This window comes from Acinonyx jubatus, chromosome E2 (assembly GCF_027475565.1).
Source record: "Acinonyx jubatus isolate Ajub_Pintada_27869175 chromosome E2, VMU_Ajub_asm_v1.0, whole genome shotgun sequence".
NCBI lineage: Eukaryota > Metazoa > Chordata > Mammalia > Carnivora > Felidae > Acinonyx > Acinonyx jubatus.
The window spans coordinates 41,036,811-41,053,586 of NC_069396.1; the positions used below are offsets into that span (position 1 = coordinate 41,036,811).

Sequence of the window (16,776 nt, forward strand, 5' to 3'; positions counted from 1 at the left end):
CTCGCCGTTCATGGGCTCAAGCCCCACATTGGGCTCTGCGCTGACAGTGCAGCGCCTGCTCGGGATTCTCTCTCTCCCTCTCTCTCTGCCCCTTCCCTGCCCACGCTGTCTCTCTAAATACACTTAAACAAAAAAAGAAAAAGAAAAACAAATTGAACGTCATTTCCTTATGTTCTATAAATTGCCTTATCACGTCTTTCACCCACTTTTTACATGGGTTGTTGGCCTTTTTCTTACCATTTATAGTTCTTTATGCATCTGGATACTAAAAGGTCTTGCAAATATCTTCTCCCGATCTGTGACCTGTCTCCTCATTTTTTCAAATGGATATTTTCAGAAATAGAAGTATTTGATTTTAATGTGGCTGAACCTGTCAACCCTTGCCTTAATGGTCAGTGCTTTGTGGATCTTAGGAAATCCTATCATCTGGAGTACCTTTCTGCAAAGTGACTTCATCATTCTCCCTTTCAGAAGGTGGAGTCTACCTCCCCACCCCTGTGAATCTGAGCCAGCCCTGTGACTGCGTTAGCCAACCAACAGACAGAAGTGATGCTCTGGGATTTTAGAGTGTCAGCCTCAAGAGACTGCAGATTCCACACCCTTTCTCTTGGCACCCTAAGACCACCACACTATGAAGAAGCCTGTGAGGGGCGCCTGGGTGGCTCAGTCGGTTAAACATCTGACTTTGGCTAAGATCATGATCTCACAGTTTGTGGGTTCGAGCCCTGTGTCAGGGTCTGTGCAGACAGCTTGGAGCCTGAAGTCTGCTTCAGATTCTGTGTCTCCTTCTCTCTCTCTGCCCGTCTCCCATTCATGCTCTGCCTCTCTCAAAAATAAATAAAAACATTTTAAAAATTAAAAAAAAAGAAGAAGAAGAAGAAGCCCATGGGATGAAGGACCATGAGGGGAAGAGAGGCCCATGTGGTCCAGTGAGTACAGCCAGCCAGCCCACCCACCAGCTGAATGCAGCCATGTGAGTCCAGGTGAGACTAGCAGAAGAACCAGTCTGCCAGCCCATGAATAGTAGGAAACAATAAGTCGTGGCAGTTTTAAGCCACTAAGTTTTGGGCTGGTTTACTATGCAACACAGACTACTTGAAATCATATCCTTTCAACTCCAAAACCATAATCACTATAATTCCTAAGAATCTTCGTTTTTATATATACTATAAATTAGGCATCTAATTTAATTTCTTTCCTATATGGTAAGCTATCTTGGGCTGTTTGGGCTACTAACACAAAAAGTACAGACTGGGCGGCTTAAATTTACTTCTCATAGTTCTGGAGGCTGGAAGCCCAAGAACAAGGTCCTGGCAGATTTGGTTTTTGATGACCCACTTCCTAGTTTGTAGACTACCACCACCTCGCTGGGTCCTCACATGGCAAGAGTTCTCCTGTCTTTTCGTCTTTTTACAAGACTGTTCATTCCATCACGAGGGCCCCTGACCTAATCTAACCCCTATGAATCTCAACGCCTGACCCCCAAATACCATTACATTAAGGATTAGGATTTCAACATATGAATGGCGGGGTGGGGGCACAAAAATTCAGTCCATAGCATAAGCCAACTGTCCCATCATGCTTTTTTGAATAGTCGATCACTTTCACACTGGCCAATGATGCTACCTTTGCTATATTCCAAGTCCCTATATATGTTTAGCTGGTTTCTGAGCTCTACGCTATTTCAACAGTCTAACCAGTGCCATCCAACACTTGAGAAATGTAATTACATACACACTATGCATAAACACGTATAACTTAAAATTTTCTGGTAGTCACATTAAAAAAGAAACAGGGGTGGGGGCGCCTGGGTGGCGCAGTCGATTAAGCGTCCGGCTTCAGCCAGGTCACGATCTCGCGGTCCGTGAGTTCGAGCCCCGCGTCAGGCTCTGGGCTGATGGCTCGGAGCCTGGAGCCTGTTTCCGATTCTGTGTCTTCCTCTCTCTCTGCCCCTCCCCCGTTCATGCTCTGTCTCTCTCTGTCCCAAAAATAAATAAAAAACGTTGAAAAAAAATTTTTTTAAATAAAAAAAAAAAAAAGAAACAGGGCGCCTGCGTGGCTCAGTTGGTTGAGCATCTGACTTCGGCTCAGGTCATGATCTCATAGCTCGTGAGTTTGATCCCCGCATCAGGCTCTGTGCTGACAGCTCAGAGCCTGAAGCCTGCTTCCAATTCTGTGTCTCCCTCTCTGCCCTCCCCCTCTCGCATTCTGTCTCTCTCTCTCTCTCTCTCTCTCTCTCTCTAAAATAAATAAACATTAAAAAAATTTACTTTTTCAGGGCGCCTAGGTGGCTCAGTGGGTTAAGCATCTGACTTTTGTTCTTGTCATGATCTCACGGTTCATGAATTCAGGCCCCACACTGGGCTCCATGTTCACAGCTCAGAGCCTGGAGCCTGCTTTGGATTCTGTGTCTCCCTCTCTCTCTGCCCCTCCCCTGCTTGCTCTCTCTCAAAAATAAACATTAAAAAAGTTGTTTTTAATTGTTTTTTAAAGAAACAGATGAGGGGCACCTGGGTGGCTTAGTCAGTTAAGCATCCAACTTTGGCTCAGGTCATGATCTCGCGGTTCATGGGTTCAAGCCCCACATCGGGCTCTGTGCTGACAGCCCAGAGCCTGTTGTCTGTTTTGGATTCTGTGTCTCTCTCTCTGCTCTTCCCCTGCTTTCACTCTCTCTCTCCCTCTCTCAAAAATAAACATTAGAATTTTTTTTAATATAAAGTGAAATTAATTTTAATATATTTATCCTAATATATCCAAAATATTATATTTTCAACATGTGATCAATTTTTAAAACTATTAATGACACATTTTACATTCTTTTTTACTCTTACTAAATCTTCAAAATTTGGTGTGTACTTTACATTCACTTTTCAATTCATATTAGCCACATTCAAGTGCTCCATAGCCACATATGGCTAGTGGCTATTATACTGGACAGAGTAGGGCTATACCACATTGTTTTACATGACTATAGCTTCATAATAAGCCTTGCTGTCTCATAAAGGCCTCCCTCCTTGTTCTCCAAAATTGTCTGGTTCTTCTTAACTTTTTGCAATATCACATAAATTAAAGTCAGTTCATCAATTCCATGAAAAATCCTCTTGGGATTTTTATTAGAAATGCACTAAATTTATGGACTGGAAAGTCAACATCTTTATGATAATGAATCTCATCATCCATGGACATTGGATGTCTTTCCCTGTATGTCTTCTTCTATGTCCTCCAATTAAATTTTCTCCATAAAAATCATAGATTATATACAACTTTTATTAAACATTATTTGTATATTCTGTATAGATTTTCTCCTGTTGTGAATGGAGCTTCCATTGCCCCTGTCTGCTCCATTTACCATACATCCGTGTGGTGTCCCTGAGCTATCAAAGAGGAATATGAAAAATGGGCACAGAAAAAGAATCTGAGCCTCCATCTCAGGCAGTGCAATGAAGAATATAAACACCTGTCTTGCAGGATTCCCATTTACATGCCGCTTTCAGTATTTTTGCCATACTGCATACCAGTATACCACCACCTACTGCTGGCCCATATGGTGTCTTTGTGAGAATCAGAAAAAGGGACCCCATCCTCCCAGTGGATACAGTCCTATGCCAGGGCACATGGCTTGGTAAGTAGCTCACAGGCTATTTATCAGCCCCAGTTTGCCAATATCTCCCTCCCCTAGGCAGGGCACCTGTGTAGTAAATAATCTGCATAATTATACACAATGACTCTACTGCTAATGTTTGACATATTCCTTTAAACACCTACTGTCTTTTCAATTTTATTTTATTTAGGGGCTCCTGGGTGGCTCAGTCGGTTGAGCGTCTGACTTCAGCTCAGGTCATGATCTCGCGGTTTGTGAGTTTGAGCCCCGTGTCGGGCTCTGTGCTGACAGCTCAGAGCCTGGAGTCTGCTTTGGATTCTGTGTCTCCTCCTCTCTCCGATGCTGATGTTCTGTCTCTCTCTGTCTCTTAATAATAAATAAACGTTTAAAAAATTGTTTTTATTTTATTTATTTTTATTAAGTTTATTTATTTATTTTGAGAGAGAAAGAGAAAGAGAAAAGCACAAGCAGGGGAGGGGCAGAGAGAGGTGAGAGAATCCAGAGCAGGCTCCTTGCTGTTGGCATACAGCCCGATGTGGGGCTCGATCCCACTAACAGTGAGATCACGACCCGAGCAAAATCAAGACTTGGACGCTTAAATGAGCCACCTACGCGCCTCTAAAATTTATTTTTAAAAAAACCCTTATTACAACTTTAAATATAAAAACAGTATCACTCCTATAAAATACGTAATCTTAAAAATTATAAAAACAATTGACGTTAAAACCTTGCTAAATACCACTACCTGCCAAACACTCTGAACCCGAGCCTGAGACCCCTTCACTGAAAAGGGAAAATTAGCAACTATCAAAGAACATCAAGTAACTTATCCCTGATACAATAAGATGAATGAAATAGGAATGAAAAACTGAATTACTTTCTTACTATATTCCAAAATGCCTTCTTGGGAAAATACCAGGACAGTAGACATAAGTACATACATTATGAATTCTATCAGTTTCAGCTAATGATAAAAATAGCAACTATTTGATGGGGCACCTGCGGGGCTCTGTAGGTTGAGTGACTTTGGCTCAGGGCATGATCTCGCAGTTCATGAGTGTGAGCCCCACATCGGGCTCTCTGCTGTCAGCACAGAGCCCACTTCAGATCCTCTGTCTCCTTCTCTCTGTCCCTCCCCTGCCTGCACGTTCTCAAAAATAAACAAACATTAAAAAACAAAAACAGCAACTATTTGAAAGCATCTTTCGTTCAGGCACTGTGATAACGTCTATGTATCTTCATCCCATTTTAATGTTCATAACTATAGGTAACTAACTATAATTAATGCTCAAAACAACTGTTGGTATCATTAGCCCCCATATGCTGCAGATGAAGACATTGAGGCATATTTGGCCCATTCGAGGTTACACACATGTCAGAATTTATTCCAACATGCACCCCTTCAACAACTACACTCATAATAAGTGTAAAATAAGTAAGCCTGGATTAAGGGTTATTTCATGAGTCACAGATGCACAGATTCCCCCAAAGGAAAAGTCACCATGACAGACAGCCACACAGGCCCTACACTGAACTCCCCCGATCTGGTCCAGCCAGAACTGTCTCTGCTACAGGCCCTCCTGGGGACTGCCTCAGGGGACAGCCCCACGCTGGGGACTGCCTGAGTTCCCTGCAAATCCTCTTAGGGGAAGAGCCTAGCATGAAAAAGGCTACATATAATCCCTTCCTGGACCCCAGAGACGGCTCTGCAACAATTCAGGTACCTGAACAATTCAGGTATCTGAATTGTTGAATTATTACCGGAGTCCAAATAATCCTTTTACAAGTCCCTACCAAGTCCCTACCAGAACGACTGGATAATGTGACTTTGCTGGGACAGAATCACAAGAAAACAAAAATTCTTCCTGGTTTCTGACACAATTGGTTCTATACAGCAGAGTGCAAAAGTAAACACCCCTTGGACAGAAACCGCATGAGAGACAGGATGAGATACAGGCAGAATGAAGCTGGGAAGGGACACTCCTTCTGCTTCTCAGACAAGGTGCTGGCTCAGCGTCCACACCTCTATGCCCAAGATGGAGGCGACAAGGGCAAACTCTGATGGAGGAAGTGACAACCTGGCTGGGAGGCAAGGAATGTGTATCAGCACAGTAAAACCAACCCAGAGCAGCGCTGCGGCAGGTAAGGACCAGACAAGAGAAGGGAGAAGCAAGAAAAGGGGGTGGGGTGGGGAGCAGAGAAGGCCTCCCTGGCAAGGACCAGAGTAAGACAAGGGTTTGGGAAGCAGGAACAGAAACCCAAGAGTAAACTTCTCTTGACAGATGAGTGAGTCCAGGGAAATACAAGAATCCAAATAGTGCCAGTCAGAGAGGGGCAGCAAGGTAAAGGAAGGCCCCTGAAGGCCACATCAAAACATTCCATTCAGGGGCACCTGGGTGGCTCAGTCAGTTAAGCGTCCAACTTTGATTTCGGCTTAGGTCATGATCCCAACATCGTAGGATCGAGCCCCACGTTGGGCTCTGTGCTGAGCATCGAGCCTACTTGAGATTCTCTCTCTCTGTCTCTGTCTCTGTCTCTGTCTCTCTCTCTATCTCCCCACCCCGCCCCTCTCTCCCACTTGTGTGTTCTCTCTCTCTAAAAAGAAATAAAATGGAAAAAACATTTATAGAAAGAAAAACATTCCATTCAAATGCATGAAACACACAAGACTGAGCAAGCATTGCTGGTGAATGGGACAGAGCTTGCTGTGTTTCAGTCCCAAGTCATCTGTTTTCTCTTGGACATCATTCCTCCTGGTTGCCAAGGACTGAACCCTCTGTCCAGGAGTAAGGATTCCAAGAGCTCTGTCCAGAACTGTTGTCCACCTTTTCCTCCCAGTGTTAAAAACATATAATAATCTGATGCAGTCTGGTGCTTAATGCCAGAATGGAATTCTCATACAGAGGTAAATACTTAAAGTAGGTTAACACCCTGAACAAGTTTACTTGCAAGAATTAGCTTTAGATTTTAAAATAACATGCAAAGTAAATGGATTCTTCCTCATAAAACTGGAAAGACAAGTAAATCCTCTTATAAAACTCCTTTAAGAAAAAAATTCCACCCCTGACGAAGCTCAAATGATGGGATGATTTACAGCAACTCCAATGTGAAATTAGTCACAGGTAACAAATACCCCTGAACATGAGTTATCCAAGGTGACCCTATGAACAGGAGAGCCAGGCAAAGTCTCAAACTAGCACCGGACATTTCAAGATGTGGTGTGCACACTTGTGGTTTTGTGGTCTTCAACCGTCCCATCAGCCTAGATGAGGCTGGGTGGTCAGGGACCATCTGATGACAGCGTGCAGCTTCGCTCAGCACAATCCAACACGGTAATGTCTGTGCCTCCCAGAGATAAACTCCCAGCTGAAATGTCACTGCTCTGGCTGCTCCCACCCTTACAGGGCCCTCACCAAAGGTCTTGATCAGGCATATTTTCCAAATGATGAGCAACATTCTCCAACTAGTTTCATCTGTGATTCAGAAGGGAAAGGCAAAAGGGCAAAACTTTCTAATTCATCTATATTTAATAGCAAATGGAAGCAGCTGGATGGTGTAACGTATGGCATTACAGTCACTTATGTCCTTCCGGCCTGTAACATCTGTGGATCCTATCTATACTTTTCTCAAAGCTCTCCTTCAAAGCTTCCAGCCTGTATATGGCCAGCTGGCTCTCCGTAGGCATGCTGTATCTGTGTCGTCCACTTGAACAAAATGATAGCGGGGTGTTAGAGGAAGCTCAAGCTCCCCGGGAGGTGTCATCTCTCATAGGAGCTGAAAATCCACTGCCCATATCCAGGGGAGGGTGACGAGCTGCCCCAGGCAGCTATGCAGGCACTGGCAAAAAGCCAGAAACAAACTGTGCTCAGAGCTGGCCATACGCAGTGACAGCTGGAATGTGGAGGGCCACACAGGGAGAGAAGGCCTCAGAGCTGGAAGAGGGGTGTGACCACTAAGCAGGAGAGTTCGGAGGAGCACAACCGCCCCTCAGAACACCACTCCATCACCCCGCTCCGGAAGTCACCGGAGGAGGCACCAGCACCCAACTCCTGCCAGAATCCTGAGCAGAAAGGCGGGAGTTCCGAGGGCCGCGTCTCGGTGTCTCGCAGACGTAGAGGGTCTGGATTTGGGTCTGAATCCTTTCGAGGTCTGGTATCTATCGTCACATGGCCACATTCCTCTGCTCCTCTAGGAGAGGATTAAGTTACTGGCCACCAATCTAATTCTGACAATTCACAAATGGAGGGAGAGCCCCCACAGAAACACTAACGGTGCACAGACCCAGCGGTTGCCCTCACGAGGGCCATGCAGTCCAAGAGCCACAAGGAGACACAATCAAGAAGACCTTGACTGCAGACACTACTGCTTGCTCTCCCGGCAATGCTGCCAGGCAGGATGATTTCAGATGGCAAGCCAAAGTCAAGAGAGCTCACCCCAGTAGCTTCTCCACTTCAGAGCCCCGACTGCTTTCCTGTCGCTGGGGCTAGTCACAAGTGTCTGTCCCTGCTCCCATCCTGCACTTCTCCCTCAGGGGCTTTTGCCTCCTGATCTTGCTCATACTGGTCCACATGAAAAGAGAACAAAGTGAGCTTTGCAACACTGAGGTCTGTATGGTATAGTAGTCCCCCTTACCCTCAGTTTCATCTTCCAGTTTTGGTTCCCCATGGTCAACTGGAGTCCGGAAACAGAAGATCCTCCTTCTGACATACGGTCAGAAAGTCAACAGTAGCTAACACAGTATCATAATAACCCGTATCGGGTCCCCTCACTTCATTTCATCACGTGGGCATTTTATCATCTCACATCATCACAGGAAGAATGAGTACGGTACCGTAAGATATTTTGAGACAGACCACATTTACATAACTTTTATCACAGTGCCTCATGAATAAGTGTTCTTTTTTATTAGTTATTTTTGTTAATCTCTTACTGTGCCTAATTTATATATTAAACCCATCATAGGTATGTAGGTATAGGATTTGGTACTATCCAAAGTTTCTGGCATCCAGTAAGGGTCTTGGAAAACATCCCCCACAGATTAAAGAGGGCTACTATATTCTTCAAGGACTTACGTACTTGAACTCCCTACTAGACGAACTCTCAATTTCTCCACCTGGCATTAAGGACCTCTCATTCTGGCCTTCCACCGATCTCAGTAGCCTCACCTCCCTCCACTGTCCCCAAAGCTCCCCAAAGTGATGGGTTCTCCCTCCTGTCCATTTTGTCTTGAAAACTACTCTTCCCTTGCCATGGCCCCATGTGGCCAGTGGGCGGCTAAGAGCCACACAGCAGAGAATGGCCATGGCCTGGATCATCCAAGCCCTGGCCCCAAATGGCCCCAAATCAATAGATAAAAGGACAGAGAGCTCAGTGAGAGGGAACCCTGGGGTGAAGCGCTCTGGATCCTCTGGACTGCCTCAATACCATGCTGGGGGAGGCAGACTCAAACGCTAATATCTCACCAAGATTCCCTGCTCTTCTCTGGGGCTGGCGGGAGGCTTGCGCTAATCAAAATAGGGTACTCTCCCCCACGAAACCCATAAACTTGGAAAACGCCAGTTCGCATGCAAACTAGTAGTCCCTCCAGTCTCGCCAGCTCCTCCCTCCCTGTATGTCCTAAATTCTCAAGGAAGACGGGTCACTTGCTCCGTGATGGCCCAGCACAGGCTTCGGTTTCCAGTGCCCAAGTCCCCAACATCTCCAGGGGCCATGCCTGGCTCAAGAGCCCACAGTAGTCTATGTTCAACGAAAAGAACTGAACAGACCCAGAATCTGGAACATCTCTTGGTGCTTAAGTTTTCCTGGAGTAAATTTTACCCAGCAGGACGAAAGACGACTGACTGACAGGGATTCCCTCCTCCTTCCCTGCCCCTTCACCACCCCCCCCCCCCACACTCCCCCGGGACCACAAGGCCAGAGGCTCCGGACCCCCACCCACATCCTCCCCCTCCAGCCGCCGGGTCAGGCAGTCAGCAAACCACCGAGGCCACTCAGCGCTGGGGCGACGGCCCCGCCCACTGCCCCCAAGTCCGAGCTCACCGCCCCCGCACCCGCTGACCCGTCCCGTAGTCATGGGGATCAGAGGGCGCATTCTTCGCCATCCCCCACTCCGCACACGAAGGGCAGAGAGAGCCCGGCTGCCGATCGGACCCGGAGAGCGCGGGCGAGCGGCCCAGCTAGCGAGGGACTGGGGTCTTGGGGTGGCCGTCCAGGGGCAGCCAGCCCAGCTTGGGGCGCCGCGGGGCTCCCGCGGCGGTGAGAAAAGAGCCCCTCCCCCTTCCAGCTCTGGGGCCCCGCCCGGCCACTAGGCCCCGAGGCGCAGCCGTCCCGGAGGAAGGGAGGCGCGGAAGGAGACAGGAGGGAGGACACTTACTTAAAAGGCTACATAGTTTCACTCCCTGCCCTTCCAGGAGCGGCGGCGACACCTCCCGGGCCCTCGACTCGGACCTCGGTGCCCACCACCCCAGCGCAGCAGTTCAGCTCCACCGCCCACCCCTTTACTCCGCCGTTGGGCGGAGCCGCACCTGGTCAGGCCAATGAGCGACAGCCCTTACTCAGAGTGACGTGTGCACAGAGCAATCACTGAGCCCGCCCAGCCGGGGTGGGGCTCAGGCGGCGCGCAGCGCTTCCTACTCAGGCGGGACCAGCCTGGAGCCGCGGACTGCGCGTGCCCGGAACGGGAGGGGGCGGGGCCGAAAGCTGATCTGACACTAGAGGTGGGGTCCAAGCTTGGTCCCTAGAAAGCGGGAGGGATCTGGATAGGGAGCATCAGGGAGTCGTCCCGCCCTGTGGATCGCCCTTTACTGCTAGCTTCGGAGGACGAAGTCCTCCTGTCCTACAAGGGACACCACTATGTCAATGAAGGGATCTAGGAGTTAGGGTCCTTGGGTTCTGGTTCCCCCACTTGTACGGACGTCGCGTGATCTAGGCTCCCTTTTACCTGTGCCTCGGTTTCCCCATCTTTACGATACTGGAGGGTTGGAACTGCCGAGGGCTAGTCTCCCAAATCTGTAATGGGGTGCAGAGGAGGGGGAGATGGGGGACCTACACGTGACCTCCCCGCGCGGGGCCCCGCCTATCCCAGATCCAAGAGTTGCAAGCGCTCCGCGAGGACGGGCGGGGGTGGGCGGATCCTAAGAAACCCGACCCCGCAGCCCTTGGCTGTGGCTAAGGCGCCGCGCGCGGCTCGGCGGCCGCTAGCGCTGGCGACAGCACGGGAGAAGGATGGGGACCGCAACCCGGGCTTCGCAGAGGACCATCGTGGAGGCGAGGACGGTGCAGAGACTCGACGTGTGACTTGGAGTGCATCAGGAAATGATGGACGAGGGGATGAGAGATAGCTAACGGGGCTCTGTCTCTGCGTCCGGTCCGCGGAGGCGCACGTCGTGGGGCTGGAGAGGTTCTGTCTACAGCGGCAGCGCCGAGCTTGTCTCGGGCCATGAGAAGCGCGCGGACCGCCCGGCCCCAGGCTGCCCTCGTGGTCGGCCGCGTCCTGCCGCGCTGAAAGCTTGGGGGCGAAGAGGGGTGTGGGCGGCCGGGGTGCGCCCGAGCGCACCGCCATGGCAAGGGAGGAGTGCAAGGCTCTGCTGGACGCTCTCAACAAGACGACCGCATGCTACCACCACCTGGTGCTGACCGTCGGCGGCTCGGCAGACTCGCAGAACCTGCGTGAGGAGTTGCAGAAGACGCGCCAGAAGGCGCAGGAGCTGGCGGTGGCCATCCGCGCCCAGCTGACGGCCGCGCTACGCGACCGGGGCCTGGGCGCCGAGGAGCGCGCGGAGTTCGAGCGCCTCTGGGTGGCTTTCTCTGGCTGCCTGGACCTGCTGGAAGCCGACATGCGGCGTGCGCTGGCCCTGGGCACCGCGTTCCCGCTGCACGCGCCGCGGCGGCCGCTGGTGCGCACCGGCGTAGCGGGCGGCTCCGCGGGCGTAGCGGCGCGCGCCCTGAGCGCCCGCAGCCTGCGGCACGAGGCGGAGCGCGACTTCGACGTGGATGACCTGCGCGAGCTGGAGCGGGAGATCCTTCAGGTGAGCGAGATGGTCAACGACATGGAGATGAAGGTCAACGTGCCCCGCTGGACCGTGCAGGCCCGCCAAACGGCAGGCGCTGAGCTCCTGTCCAGCGTCGGCGCCTCTTCGGTGGGCGTCGTGTCTGTACAGGAGCGCACCGGGCCTTGCGACGTGAGCAAGGCCCTGGCCGCCACCGTTTTCAGCGCCGTGCTGCTGGCGGCCGTGGCCCTGGCCATCTGCGTGGCGAAGCTGAGCTGACCGACAGAAGACTCTACCCGCCGCCGCCGCCGCTGCTCCCTCCCCGAAGACAGCCTTCAGGAACGACTGCCACTGCCTGCACTCTGGATGGGAGTGGGATCTGGCATGTTTAAGGGAAGGGGTTCTAAAGCTGTGTGTGTGTGTGTGTGTGTGTGTGTGTGTGTGTGTACACACATCTGCCTGGGCAGAACATGGTTGCCTGGTACTGGCCTGTGAGGAGTTAATTTTGCGCGGGCGGCCAGGGCATTACCGCTAATGTATGCAGCAGCTTTATCCCCTATTAATAGAAAACCGTCCACAGTGACCCTAGATTCCAAATTAATGGGTTACCGCTTGTGCAGCTGGGGCGCGTTTACAACGGAGTCTGAGTCGGATTACCCCACCTCTACCAGCGATTCCCACTGTCCGCGCACAGGGGGGCAGTTTGAAAGGGGGGGGTGAGGTGAAATGAGTGGGGGTGGGGTTGTTTTGCTCTGTGTGGGTGGTGACTTTGTTTCCTGGACAAAACTGTAAGAAGATGTAAGCAGGTTTTATTACCTTAATCCTTTGGGGCCTAAGCTTAGGAGAGTGTGCAGAGACATTCATGCAAAGTGCTATCTCTGTGGTGCACGATATAGCTTCTTGGCAGAGTTTATCCATTAGTTACCAAAAGCAGCGGGAAGAAGTTTGGGATGCTGACCTCCCCCCAAGTTATGACCCTACTTAGGAAACCAGAGAAGGCATGTGGAGCCTGCCCTCACATGCTTGGATCTATTGCACACACTTGCCTATTAAAAAGGGCTCTCCCCAGCCAGCCTGGAAGGGGCACGAGCTTTGGTAAGGGACACATGCTGTTTAAAGAGGCACTTTCTCCTTTGCTGGGGTTTATTTTTTGTTCCAAAACTAGACCAGCGTTTGATCCTCCTTTGGGGGAGGGCTGCAGAATCCTCTTTGGAGCCCTTAATCCTATCTATCCCTTGGAATTTGCCTGCTAGCCAGTAGGAGAGCTGGCTCTGGAGGAAGCTGCATAGCTCCCTGACCCTCACACTGACCCTGAGAGGGGAAACCTCACTGTCTCATGTCAGTTTGAGCCAGTTAGCCCTGAGACTGGGTTAGAATGCAAAAGCTTCGGCTCAGAATTTCAGCAGCTTTTTAAAAACAATAACCATTTGAAAGAAAAACCATATAACATTTGTTCTGTCTTATCAAAGCTGGGTTTTTTGGTAAAGGACATTGGCCACGAATCCATACGTGCCAATGAGTCAAAACATCGTGGTCTTTACTTACATGCTTAAGTTAGTAAATCTACATCTATTACTAAAATAGACCTTCTCGAAGGCAGGTTATAGCATAAACTACCGGAACCACGGTGTGGGTAACAGAAGCTGAGTGGTCCCTGCTTCTTTCGCTCAATAAAGAATGTGGAAAACCCTGGGACCCAGGCTGGAATTTACCTGAGCAGTGCCACCACCTCTGCCTGTGGTGCAGAGAGAACATCGTTGGGGAAATAAGGCTGAGAAAATGCACGCATTTAACTCTCCAAGGGTAATTTGGAATAAAACCCAAGACTTTGGTTTGGCTGAAAACTGACAAGGATTTTTTTTTTCTTTTGTACCCTAAAGGTGGGAAAGGGGACCAGAGAAGGGAATTGACAGTCTCACAAGGACAGCTTGGAGGCCCAAGGAGTAGGGGCAGATATAAGTATTACAGCCTTGGCGGTCCTAAGGGCCACCCTCCCAGCCCAACTTCCTCCCACCCTTCCTGAGCACACAGATTCCAGTACCTCACAGTGAAAGTATGGGATCTGTTTGTGCGCGTGTCTGTGATAATGGTTTTAAGACACCCACAAGGTCTTAAGCCGATTAAAAGTTTTATGACCTTAACTAATAAAAGGAACACCTTCTGCCTCATCTGAATAGGGGCCAGCTCAAATTCTTTTGCATCTGAAGGTTCAGGGTACCTTCAGAGACAACACAAAAAGTTTCCTAAGTACCCTCCCGCTCCTCCCATACACAACGACAGCATGGAATCTCTATTACCTTCCCCAAACTCTCAGTTCTCCCAGACAAGAGGAGGCTGGGGCATTCTGTGACCCAATGTTGGAAAATATCCTTTAAAACCACGCCCTAAGTATATTCTTCTGTTTCTAATACAGTAACTCTTCTGTTCTTACCAAACTGTTTTGCTTCATGACAACAACAAAAAAATTGTTCAGCAGAACCTATTGGAGAACAAAATCCATCAGACGTTGTGTAATCCATAGAAAGCAACTAGGACACATTTCTTTGTTCTTGCCATGGTCTGTGGGCCTTTCACTTGGCAGATCCTTAGGTATTTATATGTGCAATCAGATGTGTACCTAATTCTGAGAGTCCTCTGCTCACTGAAATCAGTGATTAAATGTTGCATCTGCACACACAAAAAAGCTGAATGGACCTGTTAGCCTAAACAATTCTGAGATTGGAAGTTTTAAGCATTAGGAATATTTGGTATTATTTGGAGTTAAAACATTGCCTACTTATAGGCTGCTCTCACTATAGCTCTCTGCTCTCGTTTCTATGTATATAATTCAAGACATCGCTTTCTGATAGAAGCCTGATTCAATTTAGATGTATGATATCAAAGTCATTAATTTTCTAAAAACATTTGGTATTTCATACCATGATACAAGCGTAGGGAAAAAAAAAAACCCCAAATTCAAAATGTTTAATATAGGGTATGCATGATGAGGTCAGTGCTAGAAACTATGGCAAAAAACAGCTAATTTCCCAAATTACAGGTACAACTTAAAGGATAGATCTTTATTTCCAGAGTTAAATGTTTATGATAAATACCTGTAAAGAGAAAATATCACTGACTTCTCTTTTGGGAAAACAGTACAGTTTTATCTGACTGAGAAGACAATTGGAATGTCATGGCCCTTACAGAAACTTTGAACTATTGTTAGTAGTTTAAAAAAACAGGAATGTTTGTAGGAAAGAAAAAACATGCCTGGAAAATTCTTATGTATTCTAAGAACTTAGGCTTTTAAATGTTGCAAGGGAAATATTTTTGGCAAGTAAATTTCAGAATATAACCTGCACAATTTACAGTAGGTTTACCTACAAGGTTTACAGTAAGCTACGTAAGACATGTATGATGTCAAATGACAAGTAGTTTTGGTTAGAGAGTTTGGGTTTGTGTGAGGATCCTGGTAATGCTGCATTTTCCTTTGCAACCTGCACATGGATACATTTTTAGCTGTGCTGTTAGCTTTTCAGATGCACCTGTCCTTTCTGGAATGAATGCTTGTTCAAGGTGCGAGCCCCAAAGTGTGAGCCCCTATGTCAGCCTAAGTAAAGAACTGAAGGACTGGCCTCTGTCTTCCTTTGGGGACTGCCTCCTCCCTCAAGGCCAGACCAGCTGTGATGGGCAGGGGCTCTGCCTCTCTCTCCAAGTACCTCAGATAAGTCGCTGACCTCCCTGTGCCTCAGTTCCCTCAATGGAGAAATTGGGGGAGTCCTGACCGATTGTCGCAAAGGTCTCTCCCAGAGTTTAAAACATTTAACAGAATGAAGTTCAACAAGAAAGCGTTACTTTGTTTGGGGATTCGGGGTTGTTGTTGGTTTCAGTACACATTGAAACAAAATATCACAGTGTGGTGGTTATTTTCTAAAATTAGTCTGTTGGTAAAATTCCCTAGACATTTTAAAAATCAGAATGAACTGAGCTTACTGTTGTTTTCCTACATATCAGGATTAGTGGATGGACTTAAAAGTAAATTGGTGTAAATGCTACTTATGTATACTATTTAAATTAGATTCGGAATTTAAATTCCGACTATAAGCCTGAGTCCAAGAAAGCCTAGTTATTTATGTATTAAACACTTTGTTTTACCCAGTGGTCAGGCCACCTAACCTGATTCTGCGACATGACAGATGTGAAACCCTGTCACTTATCAGGGAGGCTGGGAAAATCCTGTTCTGTAAGTAACCTGGTGCCCTCAGCACTGTAACTGCATTGGCCACCTGATGTGAAATGTGAGCACAGCACGGGTTGCTTTGTACGAGGCATCAGATCCATGTGGAATTAAAGGCTTCATGTCAACTGTTTGAATGATGATCTAATGAAAATTGTTAATTAAGTAAAATAGGTAATGTGAAGCATTTATAACTTAGTCATTAAAGGAACCTTCAAGGGGTGCTTGGGTGGCTCAGTCAGTTAAGCGTCTGACTTCGGCTCAGGTCACGATCTCACGGTTCGTGAGTTCAAGCCCCACATCGGGCTCCGTGCTGACAGCTCAGAGCCTGGAGCCTGCTTCCGATCCTGTGTCTCCCTCTCTCTCTGCCCCTGCCCTGCTCACACTGTCTCCACCTCTCAAAAGGTGAATAAACGTCAAGAAGAGTATTTAAAAAAATAGGCACCCTCAAATGATTCAGCTATCAACTTTCATGATTTTAAATATATATATATATTCTTAATCTTTTTTATGCACATTTGAAGTGAATGTCCTGATCAACATTCTTACCCTTCACAGATTTCATTACATATAAAGAGATGTGCGGAAATACTCCACAATTATAAATTTCCAACTGCTTCTGTACAGTATGATTATACTCATCCTATAATGCAGAAGGGAATCTGGGAAGAATAAGATCTCTGCCTGAATGACCTTTGCTGCGGCCAACACAGATAAAGTCATTCAAATACTAGTTCTTTGGCTCTTAAGAACTGACCAAAGGTGCAGGAAGTGGCCGCATGCTGCTGCCCTCTGTCTGTGAGGACAAGATGGCTCTCTCCCCTTCTTTTACTTATTTTCATCTCATTCCATAGACGATTCTGGGTGTTTTCACGACACTCCTCTGAGCTCTTGACCATCCTTGTTGGTTGGCGTTTAGGTTTATAACCTAGGCTTATGTGACAAAGGTAAAGAAGCCAAATGAAAGCCCC

General features: G+C 48.1%; 2 protein-coding genes across 5 annotated transcripts in view; one reads left to right on the plus strand and one right to left on the minus strand.

Annotated features, from left to right (window-relative positions):
• Window positions 1-10,127, minus strand: part of ANKRD27 (ankyrin repeat domain 27) — a 51,222-nt gene extending 41,095 nt beyond the window's left edge. For all 4 annotated transcript variants that reach the window (XM_027044910.2, XM_027044911.2, XM_027044913.2 and 1 more), the window contains exon 1: window positions 9,975-10,127. The gene's annotated coding sequence lies outside the window, so the exon portion shown is untranslated. The remainder of the gene's footprint in view (window positions 1-9,974) is intronic.
• A 234-nt stretch (window positions 10,128-10,361) lies between these two features.
• Window positions 10,362-14,360, plus strand: RGS9BP (regulator of G protein signaling 9 binding protein). The gene has a single exon (XM_027044914.2). The coding sequence runs from the start codon at window positions 11,161-11,163 to the stop codon at window positions 11,866-11,868; it is 708 nt and encodes a 235-aa protein (XP_026900715.1). The 5' UTR covers window positions 10,362-11,160; the 3' UTR covers window positions 11,869-14,360.
• Window positions 14,361-16,776: the final 2,416 nt, after the last annotated feature.